Source organism: Musa acuminata, chromosome BXJ3-11, assembly GCF_036884655.1.
Source record: "Musa acuminata AAA Group cultivar baxijiao chromosome BXJ3-11, Cavendish_Baxijiao_AAA, whole genome shotgun sequence".
NCBI classification, from domain to species: domain Eukaryota; kingdom Viridiplantae; phylum Streptophyta; class Magnoliopsida; order Zingiberales; family Musaceae; genus Musa; species Musa acuminata.
The window spans coordinates 5,800,833-5,815,658 of NC_088359.1; the positions used below are offsets into that span (position 1 = coordinate 5,800,833).

A 14,826-nucleotide genomic window follows, 5' to 3' on the forward strand; every position below is an offset into this window, starting at 1 on the left:
CACATATATTAAAAGGCCTCAGTCATTAATTTGAGTTATCAAAGAGACGAGGTTAAGAAATTTCTTCCGACATCGATCTTTTGCAAATGGCATATTGGGAGCTTGACACTTCCCTCTCGGAGCTACCTTAGAGTCACTTCAGATACTTTTGCGATCTCAGGTTTAGACCACGTACGTCGTTTTCCAAAAGCAAAAATAATTAGGGATCACAACAAATAGGATTGTAAACTAAAATTAGAATTAGATTAATTATTCTTATATCCCTATTTTAATTTGATTAAAGATACCTGTCTTTGCGTTATTGTGTCTCATATATCCCCTCTATCCTTGAAATTTTCTAACGATAACAAAATCATTGCTTTTAATAATACTACAGAGATAAAAATTTCTTAGGGTTCATCGATGATATTAGCGTGGCTATCATAAGCTAAACGCCTACTAAAACCATTGGACCTTAATACTACGTTATCAAATCTCGAATCTCAAAGTCAACAACTCTAAATCTATCAACTATTTTTCCTAAGAATTGTGACATCAGCATCCTCCGGACATCAAGGAAGTTGGCCATTCAATTACCTTTGCAAAAGTAACTAACCTTCTAATTGACAACCAATGAGATTTTTCATAAAAAAAATAAATGAAATTTTTATTACATTATATAACATTCATAAATTCAAATTCAAGACATATCACTCGTGCAAAACAATACACTCGATATCTCAATAGAGATAGTAAATAAACAAATATGAGAGATTGAAAATTCATTAATACATGACTTGATGACAGGACCCAATTAACATCCAGATCATATGAAGATTAATTCAAAATTAAGGAATATTTCAAGAATGATGGGACATGAACCTAATTTAATCGGTTCGATCCTCCACTCTCCGCTAATTTCATCGAACCCGAACCTCATGCGAACCCGGTCCGTGTTCAATCCTGCGGTTCGAGCTGGGTCGAGCCGTTCCGGCTGCCTGCTTCCTCCGCAAGCAATCCATCTCCCTCCGCTTTTGCCTCCGTTACGCACTAGTCTAACCTTTTTAGTGTCGACGAGAGAATAAAGCCCTTTGCAGTAGCAGCAACAGAGCCGGCATCGAAAGCGCATCCAATGGCCCGCTACGACCGCGCCATCACCGTCTTCTCCCCCGATGGCCACCTCTTCCAGGTCGAGTACGCCCTCGAGGCCGTCCGCAAGGGCAACGCCGCCGTCGGCGTCCGCGGCACCGACACGGTCGTCCTCGGCGTCGAGAAGAAATCCACCCCCAAGCTCCAAGACTCCCGGTATTGCTCCTCCACCTCCTCCTTCTCGTGATCCTCATTAGGTTTTTGTGCCCCGATTTGTTAGGGTTTCTTCGTGATCGCGTTACCGTTCTTTGTTTCTATCCTTGCAGATCAGTGCGCAAGATCGTGAGCCTGGACACGCACATCGCGCTGGCGTGCGCGGGCCTCAAGGCCGATGCCCGCGTGCTTATCAACCGCGCCCGCATCGAGTGCCAGAGTCACCGGCTCACCGTCGAGGACCCCGTCACGGTCGAGTACATCACCCGCTACATCGCCGGCTTGCAGCAGAAGTACACCCAGAGCGGCGGCGTCCGGCCCTTCGGTCTCTCCACCCTCATCGTTGGCTTCGATCCCTACACCGGCGTCCCAGCGCTCTACCAGACCGACCCCTCGGGGACCTTCTCGGCCTGGAAGGCCAACGCTACTGGGAGAAACTCCAACTCCATGCGGGAGTTCCTGGAGAAGAACTACAAGGAGACCTCCGGGCAGGAGACAGTCAAGCTGGCCATCAGAACGCTGCTTGAAGTGAGTTTCTTTCTTCATTCCTTTGTTTATGGGTGGCGATTTTGTTGTTACTTGAACTGTTCGTTTTCTTGATGAGTTCAAACCATCGTCCTTAATTTTGCCAGAACCTTCTTTTGAAGTTAAACTGCATGGTTTTAACCTGAAATCTTAAGGTGGTAACTACTATTGTGCCTTGTGTTATCAAGGTAGATGGTTCCCCAATCTACCTGTTATTTTGTTGGACTATAGTTGGCCTCATCTCCTCAGATCACTAAGAAGTAAGCATTTATTTGTGGTATATTCTAAATACATAACACAAACAGGATTGTACTTAGATTGCATATATCTAGTTGCTTCGGTCATTCAACCCACTGATGAACTAGTGTATAAGGTTCCCATGGCTGATGTACAATTGGATTTAAACCTCAACGTAATAGGTCAGATTGGCTTCTGTACCCTGGTATAGTTGATACCAGAAATGATACGTGAAGGTGTTAACAATAATTAGAAATTCATTCATCTGTTATTTAATCACATGCAAGTGCCACAGTATTTGGCTCCAGTTTGAGTATCCAATGAGTATCATCTCATTTGGCCTTTTATTTTTCTGGCAAATCGGTTCTTTATCCCCTTGAAGTTCAGAATAGTTGCACATTTTCATATGCCTTAATCGTTGCTGCATGAGACATTCCCAGTTCTGAATGTAGATGCAACATATAATGGTACACATACTCTAAAAGAGAACGTCTATCTTCATTTCTCCTAAATGCATTTGAAAACTGGGATTAGTCCATATAGTGTTGATCAACTGTACCTTAGTCATCATGACTTCAGTTTAGTTTCATTTAAATTTGTTGTCATCGTTTAATTTTTTTTGTCATCCCAAAATGTTATATTCTTGCAAATCCTCCTCGGACATCAGTATTCATTATTTGATTCGTCCATGGTTGCTATTAAACAGTTGAATACAACCACCACTTTCAGAAGCTTACTCTTAATACTTGATATTTTCTTTCAAATGAATACACACCTTCCATTTATGCCATATGCTAGCAACAATTTTTCACACTTTTATCCACTTGAAGGATATCTATTTATGCATTTAACAACTAACCATTGGCCCATTATTTATGGTTGCTTCTTGTCATCATCTTGCTATCAAGTTCCATTCAAGATCTTCCTTACTGTCCAACAATTTATCATCACTCTATAATACACTATTGCAATTATGATCCAGCATTTTGTCAGGTGAATCTCTCATACAATATCTACTAGCAACTTACGTTTCCTCTGTATACACAGGAAAACAAACTAGTTAGTTGATCAGGTGAGTCCTTAGTTACTTCACTGTAGCATAACATATTGTATGAGGGATTGTATTGTATGTTTTTGGTTCACTTGTACAGTGATATCAGATCAACGGCTTAATATTTCTGCCAAGCTTCTGTATTGGCAGCCTAGGGGGTTTCAATTTGATGCTTGGCTAACATGCTAAAAATTGGCCTTGCCGTAGATTAATTTGCCAAAATTATACTGTTCAAAATCCAATCCTTGATTTTTTCCCTGAAAATACTACCTTTATTTTATTTTTTAATAATTATATATTTGAGCTTTAATGTAGTTTACTCGTTTTGTTTTCATTCCTCCTTTATTTTTTTTTTCGGTGCAGTATCCTAAAATTTTCTTCGCATCTATCTGCTGGGCTAAATTTTCATCCAGAATCCTCTTGCATCTATTTTTTCCATTGTATTTGTTAGTACTTTCTTTTATTTCATCAGTATTCATACTTTTAATGTATGTGAACATTAAGTGCATCCCATATCTAATGTTTGTTTACCAACTTGGACAATTTGCATCTTCTTCAATGAAGCTGTTATCTTATCCTCTTTTTGTCAAAATGGGACATCATACTGCAAATCCAAAATAAAACAGTGTAGGAGATGCATTTTGTCATTTGGATTTGATGAGAATAATTATAATTCTTTATTTAGGTTGTTGAGAGCGGTGGAAAGAACATAGAAATTGCTGTATTGACCAAAGAGCATGGTCTTCGTCAACTTGATGAAGCTGAAATTGATGCAATTGTTGCTGAGATAGAGGCAGAGAAAGCTGCAGCTGAGGCTGCAAAGAAGGCCCCTTCAAAAGATACCTAAATTTGGATATTCTGATCAGCTCCAGTAACTTTTCTTATTTAAAGTTGTTTTTTTAATTCTAAGACTTCTTATTTGTGGGCATTTTGGTTTATGTGAACCAGTAGAACTTCATTCATTTTTGAACAAGTTTTCCTTCTATCCAAAACTCACTTTTTATCTTTTACTAATGCTTCTTTTGTTTTTGGTCAATATTTTAGTGACGCCGATGTTGCATATTTACTTAATTAATACTGTGGAAACAAAATCGGCATGATTTTAAGGTCATGGTAATATGAAATGGCAATTGTGCTGATGGCCAAACCTTTGTTAAGTTCCAACTTATAATGATGGCATTTTCACATGTTTTTGCAGTACTAAAACTGGTGTTTTTCCCTTTATTTAAGTTGTTTATTGTTGTTTCTTGGGTTAGAAAATCAGGTAGTTGTTAATGCGTGCTGGAAGATAAATTAGTAACTTTATTGCTCATGGTTGGTTCAGCGGTTTTGTATCGAGGGGAAACTTTTTTAGTCATGTTTAGTTATTGAAATCAAGGATCTAAATACTGGTCTGGTACTAGTTTTGTTAACCTACTGGATGGGTATGATGCATTGAAGTATATGTTTCAATACCTGTACTTGGTTGGACCAGCAAATACCAGTTAGAATCTTCTGGTCCAACTGGTTTTTGGATCCTTAGTTGATATTAGCTGGAAAGATCCTATGTATGTCTCTATGAATGCTTTTCAGTCAGTTGTTGTGGCTTGAAGAATGGATTTAGTTGGTCTATGGTTTCACACGTTGGTCTAGGGTAAGGGTAAGGAAATATAAATGTTCCAAACTAATACGTTACAACTCTCAGGATAAATATCTTAATGTCACAAAATAAAACTAATGTATTATTAGAGAATTAATGCTATCATTTTTCTTGTTTATTAGGATACAATAATTAATTAATATTATATATAAAATTATTATATACAATAATTGTTAGATATTATTAAAATAATATTATATATAAAATTATTGAACTATAAAAGCATATGAATTAAATAATTCAAATTTGAATACATATTTATTATAAAATGTAATAATAAAACTTTCAATATAAAATAATATTGGTAAATACTTAACAAAAAACAAAATACTGATAAAATTAAATAACATTACATAATTTTGGCATTAAATAATATAAATATTAGTGTATGTCAAATTCCGAATATGAAATAACAAAAAGGAATAAAAATATAAAATTATTAATTATAAGTTATCGCAGGAATAAAAATATCTCGCTTAAGCATAAATATCTTATGTTAATATTTGTATGTTAGTTTTTGATCAAAATTTCATCTTGACTCTAATCTTGGAGTTCATGTACCAAACATGTAAGAGGATTTATCATTCTTATGCTTATTTTAGAAGAATTAGTAGACCAAACATTTTATAGGGATTTGATCGTTGTGACTCTGATTCAGTGGATTTTGATTGTAATTGGAATCCAATTCTAATTATGAATTGAATGCAGCCCTAATTTTTTTATACGCTGACATCATAAATAATGTACTAGATTTTTCGGTGTTCCACATTTTTCATAACTGTCATATGAACTTTATGTAACAATCTAGATGGTTCTATAAATATTTAGATACTTGATGTAGTTGTTAAAATTGCCGATATAAACAGTTAGCTATATATTACATTTGTCATTTTGGCTACCATGACAGTAGCTGAGAATGATGTTAGTATGGTTTGTGTTCCATTAGCGCTGCAACCCATTGATATTAGGCTCATGACATCTTCCCTAAAAAATACTCTCACTAGAGCTGATAATTGTCTCGTTGACAACTTGCTGATGTAGAAAATAAGCAGCGTGAACTGTTTTTATTATACGTGGCATAGGAACAAAGGCATTTGCAACTGTTTATCAATTAATTATTTGCTACTGTTCAGCATCCATACCATGTTGACAGCAGATGATTCAAATAACCTCAAATCATGTAGATAAGAGCTTCTGGAGTCCCAAGACTCTTTGAGATGTGTATTTAGCCTTTATTCATCCATGTTTATTCATCTGTCTCATGTGAAAAATGAGGTCTAGGTCTGTTGAGCTCAGACTAATCAAATCTCTATATATTGCATAGCTTGTTGACTAAAAAGCCAGTCTCACCTTCCCTTATGATTTTTATACCGATAGCAGATTCTGACTTTTATAAAGAAGGGCTCATGGTTGAGTGTCGGAGACACAAACAAACAATTTTCTGCATTGTACTTCAAGGTGTGTTGTCCGACTTTTTTCTCTACTTGGTAAAATGTTGTAGTAAATGACTCAACTAGGAAGCATCACATAAGAATGGAGTAAGAGAAGGGACAAAGAGAGACAATTACTCACAAAGCAAAGATGAGATATATGTGGTTGGGTCAATAATTTAGTTACATGGGCAAACAGCAATGACGAGTTTGGTTAAGGTGGAGATAGGTACAAGAATGTTGTTGCTACACTGATAAAATATACCCTTATTGGACAGGATGGTTCTCTTTTAAAAACCCAACACAAGATAGGATGATATGGAAGATAATGCTTATCCATATAGGTGATATATGAACATAGCGTAAAATAATGAATTCCTCGATCCTTGAGTAGTCGAGGCTGACTGAGAGATCTCATCTTTAGTGGTCTGATGTGTAAATGCAAGACATCCTAACAATAGAAATATGGATCAGAGGAGAACCATGGATTAAGGGACAACTCATCAGATTAAAGCTCAGTCATCCTCCTGATATCATTCACTACTGGAGAAGGGCATCCACAAGTCTTCATACAAAATCTGAAACCATGTTTTTTAGAACATGGGTTGGAAAAGCTGCATCACCCAAATCACAGAATAATGGTGGCAAAGCCTACCTTTTTATAGCCAAACATGCCAGGTTTATGGCAACAAAATGCTCATTGTTTATTGGACTTATCCTTGAGGAGTATTACCTCTAAAATTTTAGTGCAGAATTTACTTTGAAAAGAATCTGTGAAATCTTTGCTTACTGACAAACTTAGCATTAGTTATCACTGGAAGATTTATTGAGGTATATACTCCCGGTTGCTGTGTAACATGGTAATACATTATTTTGTGGATGTGGACATTTGCCTTTCAAGTGCTTAAGGATTAACTATACTTTTGTTTAGAAATACAATTTAAGTTTCAAATACTATTGTGTGTCATAAGCAGGGTAGATTGACTATTCAGTCAAGTATGATACCACCTTAATATAAAGAAAAATACGATCTCATCTTCTGTTGTGCTGGCAGTTGATTACAGTAGCTTGCCAATTCATTGTGATAATATGATGTACACAATCCAGCTTTCATACATCTCTAGAACTGATCAAATTGCTGATCCTATTTGATCATTTCTGTAGAGATGGATGATTGTATCAATTTGTTGAACATATTTAACCTTTTATGGTATATGCATCTTCGTGTTAAAAGTTGAAGAACTTTTTCTTGGAGGGAAGTTATTTCATAGGACATGTATTTACCATTCCTCTAAAATTTAGAAGTAAATTACACATAATTGTTACTTTAAGCTTTTGACTTGAGGATTTCACATCTCAAAAGATAGAGAGATGTAGGCAGATAGAGAGAGGAAAAGATTATCTCTGTCTTGATCTCACAGTTTGCAATTCGAAGTTTTAAACTTTTAACATGAATGGGATAACAATTGGATGGCTAACTCTTGGAAGTCCCACAACTTCTGCAAGCACTAAATGCCATAATATATTTAGAACAAACTCCTCAGCCCTTCACATAAATTCCCGTCCTATTAGGTGCTATACAACGTAAATTTATACATTGAGTTGGCAAGAAGCTTTCCTGCTGGAATTATCTGTTTGGTTTTGAGTGGGGGTGCGATGGGGGAACCATGCAATGCACATGCACTGACTTGAGGAACTTGATAGGATGGTTGCCAACTACCAACAAAATCAGGAAAGGACATATCATAACCCATATCTAAGACTGGCCCACAATGATATAGAAACAACTAAAAAATAATTTATGTTTATTGTGATGGGGCACCGTTTGCCTAAATTTCATGATTCAAAAGCATTTGCAAGTCATGTAAGAAAAGATATTTAATCGCCAAGATGACGGTACAATCAGACCACTTCCAAATGTGTTGTTTTGATTGTTAGGATCACTGAGATCACACTGCTTGATCTTATGTCTATTGTCTAGGTGGTGATACCATAGCAAGAAGTAACTCAAACATCTAAATCCTTCTTTCCTGGTCTTCTCCTTTATGTCTGTCATCAATAGTAGAACATTATGAGTATGCACATGACAACCATTTATATTTCTAGTGTTTGCATCTTTAAGTAAATACTGCAAGTCAACATGAACATTTTAAAAGAGAAGCTATTGATTGTTTGTTGCCACTGCACTGGTTTGAGTATTAGGTAATAACAGACCCAAAGGATATTGTTCTGTTTAGAAAATAGAACATGGGAAGCTTCCTCAGATTTCAGCCTACCTAACCTGTTGAAAAAGTGGAACTCAGGTGATGGAAAAGCACATTTCTTCATTAACCTTTTTTGTTGGAAACTTTTAGGTGGTGTTCTGTCTTATGGCCTATCCAAAGATCTTCCATGTGCAACTCATTAAAAAACTGCAGTGTATCATCCAGTTGAAGATATGACCTTCCAATTTAGCTTAACATTTAGGATGAGTTGCTTGCAGGGATTTGAGGGCCAAAGTTGTTGAGAAAGGACTCATGGGACTCATTATTAAATGTTAAACTAGATGCATAGTGAAGGCAAAAATAAGTTGCTATCATAATAAGAATCAGGGGCAATCAAACACCTCAAAATGCTAAAGCAAAAACTTGGTGTGCAAGGAATGTTACTAGCAAAAAATCCAGCATCAGAGAATGAAAAATGTTTCTTGAAGTTATTCAGTTGGTATGTGAATTGTGTATTTTAGAATAGAACAATAGATTTGGAGTTGAGAGCATTTTGAAGTCACTGGTGTGCCCAAATTATTTTGCATATATTTGAGATGATTTCTGAAACTAAAGATAATTCTCTGCCTTGAATTACATGTCAATCTATGGAAGAAACTTTTTTTCTCATGTTTGTTGCATCATTCAAGTGTATATATTAACTTGTCAATTGAGCCAGAAAGATGTTTGTGGTATTTCTGACTGTTGCTCCCAGAACATGATAAAACATTATCGATGTATGATATGTCATCACAATATGTTTTTTACATCGAGGCACAACTATTTTGTATTTTCCGGCTTAGTAGCTACATGACTAACTGCCAACTGGTGTTTGCAATTCTGTTTTAGTGTGTAACTAAATGTTCAGTAACTTTTTGTATGTAGATTTAGAACCCCATAGCTGATCACTACATGCGTCCTCTTCATGGAGCCCATCATGAGACAACAAGAGGATAAAGACATGGACAGCAGGATCCTTGCCTGATAACCTCAATTCAGATAAGGGAGGATGGGTGTTAGGTGATTGCTTTTTGATGTCTGTGGTGTGGGGAAAGCTTGGCTACTGCTATGCTCACAAAGGGGGTTGCCATGGATAAGGTTGAAGTTTCTTAGTTGCATCTCTCCACTCTTTATCAAGTTTGGTTACCTACCTTCCGCACATCACGGCTTGTTGCCTCTCATCCACACCCACATGCACTACATTTGACTGGGCAAAGCCTCGAGTGCTTCACACACAGCTTCAATTAACATTGCAGAAACCAGACCCTTAATAGGTCAAGTAAACAACCATTTATGATCCTGTTTCTTTTCTTTTATGCACTCAATAAATACTTGGAAATAAGAAATGGCAAACATTCTTTAGATTACTACTTTATCTGCTTGTAATTTTACAAAATGGAAGAAGAAAAATGAAGTGGAGTAAGACTTGACTATTGGATAACTAATATAGCCTTTTTCATTTCATCCTAGGCTTTTGCAGACTTCTCACTCCGTTGCCGAATCTGTGATCCCAAGCTGCAGCTGAAAGGAAGGCTCTCGACGAAGAAGAGGAGGGCTGATGCAGAGCTCCAAATTAAGGTCGGGACACTTGGGGGCTTTTTGCCGCTGTGCCGATGACTCGTCACTGCTACTCTGCTGCTGCTGTTGTTGTTGCTTCTCTTCTTTCCTCTCCGATGAGATTGCGATGGTTGATGGCGCACGCTCGTCGAACGGCCGGTGAGTTATAGGGTCCACACCTCTGCTCAATAACTTCCTCCTGATGTGTGTGTTCCAGTAGTTCTTTATCTCGTTATCTGTTCTCCCCGGCAGTCTCGCGGCTATCAGTGACCATCTGTGTTAAGAGTTAGGATCTATACGTAGGTTAGGAGCCTTCCACGTGAGGCATACACAGAGGTGCTAAAGCTTACCTGTTGCCCAGTAGACGGTGGAGGTTGATGATGGTCTCATCCTCTTCCTGGGTGAAGTTGCCGCGCTTGAGGTCGGGGCGGAGATAGTTGATCCAGCGGAGACGGCAGCTCTTGCCGCACCGCAGGAGGCCGGCGGCCCTCGGGAGGGTACGCCATCCGCCCTCGCCGTGGGCTCGGATGTGGGCGACGAGGCGCTCGTCCTCTTCCTTGGTCCAGGCGCCCTTGTTGGTGTGAGCTTTCTCACAGCATGGAGACCTCCCCATGTTCCTCTGTCTCTCTCTCTCTCTCTCTCTCGCCCTCTCTATTCTCTCTCTTGGTGTTCTCCCTATATAACCAACGAGTTGGTGAGAGAGAAAGAGGGAGATTTCTGACGTCATGATACCATCCACTTGTAGCGAGAGTGGAAAAGGGAACGGGCACATGAAGGATGCGTATAATCGTGGAGTTGGGAGTTCGGTAAGCAACAAACAATGGCTGGCACCGTTGCGGGTCAGATCTTTTTCCCCTCCCCTCACTTGCACATGTTGATGCGTTATGTCAACGTGCTTGACTCGGATCAGAGTCAAAACGTTGCATGCTGATTAGGTTACATATACACAAATACATTGGTTGACTAAATCTACTTCTATTTCTTTGTTCTACTAGCTAGTGTGCACCACGCGTTTCCTATATGTGAGTGTGCTCTGACTTTAGCAAGATGTCAACGTTACGGATTTCGCATCGGATTTAGTGCGTCTACATGTTTGATAGATGGATCTGTGAACATCAACAGTATAAGAAACAGGAAAGTCTGGTAGTTAAAGCCCCATGAGCTTTAACATTTAACAAAGACCCCTTTGAGTGTAATTCAATTTGAAAAAAAAAAGAAGAAAACCACTATCAATGTGTTCACAATTCTTCATTATGATTTTATGAAAATAACACTTCATACTATCTCATAAACTATATATATATATATTATTGATTAAAAAAATTAAGTTTGGACTATTATCTTTTTTGGTAAAAGATAAGTGTTGAAGGTGGATTTTTAGGATCTTAGGATGATCTGACCATGTCTTTATTAATGAAGCTAACTAGTACATTAAAAAATTTGCTGCATGAAGTTAGTTTCGAACACTCGATCTTACTTTGATAAGTGAGTTTGATTTATTACTATCAGATTGATATTTTAAATATACAAAAAATATTGGATGAGGTTTAAAGCCTTCAACTTTTAATACTCAATCCATGGTAATTGAGTTTGATACACTATCATTAGATGAATATTTTTGGTACAAAAATTATGATAAAATATTTAAGTAGCTATTCTTACCAAAATCCATTATAAGCATCAGTATCTAAATTTTAGGCCAAGTAGATCGGACACATGTTGGCACCAGAGAGAGAGAGAGAGAGAGAGTAATGTGGCCAAACATCTAGCAAGTGGGGCCTTTTGGCTCTTTATCTACTGCCATGGCTTTCCCCACATCACATGCCATTTTCTCTTTGCACTCCTTTCGAATTATGTATTCCAAGAAGAATTCCAGATTCTCTTTTTCCTCAAAGGACTTATAGTGTAGTTTCTCTTTAAAGATAGGGCCACTAATGACGTAGCACAAGAGCTCAAACATGGTAAGAGTTGACCGACTGCTGGATTTCCATGCCCTACATTGGATCCTGTCTCTTCCTGGTCTAGTATTTTCCACGCCATATGACTAAGCAACACACTTTCCAATTCACAATCCAATATATGGAGAACGATTTTTTTCTTTCTTTTTATGCCTTAACGATATGTCCTTTCAAAGTTTGGAAATATCTTTTTGCCTCTCCATAATTTAATATCAAATGTTAAACTCCATATATATCACAGTCGTTAGGGTCTGGTTGGTAAGCTCAAGTTGACCAGTATTAAGCAGGTTCCCATTGTTTTTTTTTTAATTTCTGAAATATTATTTTAGGTTAGAGACATTTAAAAATATTAACATTTGGCTTTATCAACGTACTAAGGTTGTGGATAAATCAAGGTTTGCCTTATCAATATGTACCAATGTATCGATCAGTCATCGGTATGATACGTATCTAGACGTACTGATGTACCATATGTTAATACGTCGGGGTGTATTGATAGTATAGTAAAATTATCAAAAATAGCTCAAAAATATCTAAAAATAAAAAATAGATTAAGATTTTTAAGTTAGAAATAAATATAAATTTAGTAAAAAAATTTAAATTAGGAAAGATTAGTAGCACATATCTTTTTAAGGCTTTGAGTAATTTTGTTGTACGCTCCATATCATCCTTTTATTAATATTGAATTATCTTAAAAAATATTTTAAATTATTAGATTATTTTTAAACAACTTAAACTTTGATATTTAAATAAATAAAGTAATCAATCGATGGATATATTTGGTTCTACCACCAAAAACAACGATAAGACTCCATGGGTGATCGATCGGGATCTTTTATCCTATTTATTTATATATCAATTTGATATGTTTGATAGATCTAATCATGAAATTGATCTCATGATATAGTATACTAATACATCATTTGCCAAACCCAATCATGCGACTAAGGTTGTAGTCTGATCATTGTGAACCACATGTATTCGAGGTTAAGGTTATGATCCTCTTAGTTTTCTATTTCTTCAACTTACTCTAACATCGTCTTTGAATCTTCATTGTAGAATTGAAGGTCGATGGGATGAATCTATATTTCCTTGGCTCTTTGTCTAGCTCGACACACCGCAACCTTAGTCGCATGTTATAATAGACATATATAGATTCTTCAACCGTTTATACAATAGTCTGATGTGAACCTTCGTATGAATTAATGCGAATGTTGACCAATTAAGTTTGTAACCATTAGATGTTGTCGTCTACAAAAATACATGGATGATAACCTTCCTTAAATTTGGTATGTCCCCTCCAAATTGTAACCATCACTTGACTGCAAAAAGATATAAATAGGACCTTATTGACAAAATAAATAATTAATGTCAAATATAATTTATAATCAACATGTGTGAATTTTTTCTCATCAAGATCCATATTGTAATGACATGATATAATTACAACATCGAAGAATACACCAATTATTTCTGAAATAATCGTCCCTTCATAAAAACATCAATTGCATTGATAGTGTTTGACAAAAGTCGATATATAATATTTTTAATGTCGATAATAAATTTGATCGCATTCGAAGACTATACCAAAATTGAACGATCATATTTAAATAAGACATTACAAGACAAATAATTTCATTAATATTTTTTTTATATTAAATAAATATAAATTAAATTGCATTGAATATGAATTTACTTGCATTATAGATGTCTTCGTCCATATGAACTTCAGTCTCGCGATCGATGATTTGTAAGTATTGCTTGGTCTTAGAATCATTTTTGAATATTTTGTTTACCTCTTTTCTTGCTGTAATTAACATATATCTAAGATAACACATTTAGAGATGCTTGTCCATATCGATCTTACTAAGGACAACGTAAAGTGGTTCCACTCCTATTATGATTTCATTTACGGTATCCCAAAATCTAAAAGAAAGTAAAGTCTTTTTCATCTTTTTTCCATCGCTTGATCTTGAATATCTAGAATCAGACGACCATTCATGTGAGGTGACCATAACCTTAAGATTAACTTTAAGATAATAAAATTTGTAATAAGTCGAGTGACTCGAGTATGAGTATCTCATAATTTATATACTTTTGTATGAAAGAATGGACTTAATGATGATTATATATATATATATATATATATATATATATATATATATATATATATATATATATATATATATATATATATATATATATATATATATATATATATATATATATATATATATATATATATATATATATATATATATAAACTTTATGATTGATTATACACGAGCTACACACTTGCTAATTGATGGTAACTCGTCAATATCTTTTACTATTAGATTCATGCAATGAATTGCACATAAAATCTAAAATAATTTTTTCATTTTCTCTATCAATGGTAAGCTGACCCTTTTGAAATTGGCTTCATTCTCGATGACTATCTGGATTATGTACTGTGGTCCGATCTATTCTATTATGGTGTTCATTAGGTTTTCAATATAGTTTGCATCCTGAATGTTATCAGAAATATTAATTGGCTTATGAAAAATTACATGTTCATTCCAATATACAAGAAAATTGATGATACTTATTCTTATTGGCCATGTTCAACTGTCTCACATCAATGTTACCCATATTCATCTATTGCCTCTTGAAGGATTAGATCCAATCATTTAGTTCTCTCATCTTTTCATTTAAATGTACGTCATGGATCTCTATGCTAGACTTTTGAATAGAAGAGACCATATTATGATAATATAGACCTTGGGTTATATTTGTTGAAATCCTATGGAAGCTGATCCATTTTACAATTATCTTTCTAATATCTAATTTCTTTTCTTTTGTATATGCATATCAATCCGTATCTATTACATTGTTTGTGGAGGATAGGCTTACGAATCAATATCTA

At 35.8% G+C, this 14,826-nt stretch overlaps 2 protein-coding genes across 2 annotated transcripts; one reads left to right on the forward strand and one right to left on the reverse strand.

The window, feature by feature from the left end:
• Positions 1–1,030: 1,030 nt before the first annotated feature.
• Positions 1,031–4,104, forward strand: LOC135652566 (proteasome subunit alpha type-7-like). The gene is made up of 3 exons (XM_065173582.1): positions 1,031–1,284; positions 1,395–1,809; positions 3,780–4,104. Exons 1-3 carry the CDS (start codon positions 1,112–1,114, stop codon positions 3,939–3,941), a joined length of 750 nt encoding a protein of 249 aa, XP_065029654.1. The 5' UTR covers positions 1,031–1,111; the 3' UTR covers positions 3,942–4,104.
• Positions 4,105–9,752: 5,648 nt separating this feature from the next.
• Positions 9,753–10,599, reverse strand: LOC135652762 (MYB31 transcription factor31-like). The gene is made up of 2 exons (XM_065173987.1): positions 10,314–10,599; positions 9,753–10,237 (listed from the first exon to the last, which is right to left on the reverse strand). Exons 1-2 carry the CDS (start codon positions 10,574–10,576, stop codon positions 9,892–9,894), a joined length of 609 nt encoding a protein of 202 aa, XP_065030059.1. The 5' UTR covers positions 10,577–10,599; the 3' UTR covers positions 9,753–9,891.
• Between the last annotated feature and the right edge of the window lie 4,227 nt (positions 10,600–14,826).

Bases quoted from the DNA above. Each gene is read 5' to 3' on its own strand.
- LOC135652762 (XM_065173987.1), bottom strand. From the start codon at position 10,576: ATGGGGAGGTCTCCATGCTGTGAGAAAGCTCACACCAACAAGGGCGCC. The intron at 10,238-10,313 runs GTAAGCTTTAGC...CTCTTAACACAG, and splicing joins CACCGTCTACTGGGCAACAG to ATGGTCACTGATAGCCGCGA.
- LOC135652566 (XM_065173582.1), top strand. From the start codon at position 1,112: ATGGCCCGCTACGACCGCGCCATCACCGTCTTCTCCCCCGATGGCCAC. The intron at 1,285-1,394 runs GTATTGCTCCTC...CTATCCTTGCAG, and splicing joins CCCAAGCTCCAAGACTCCCG to ATCAGTGCGCAAGATCGTGA. The intron at 1,810-3,779 runs GTGAGTTTCTTT...TTCTTTATTTAG, and splicing joins CCATCAGAACGCTGCTTGAA to GTTGTTGAGAGCGGTGGAAA.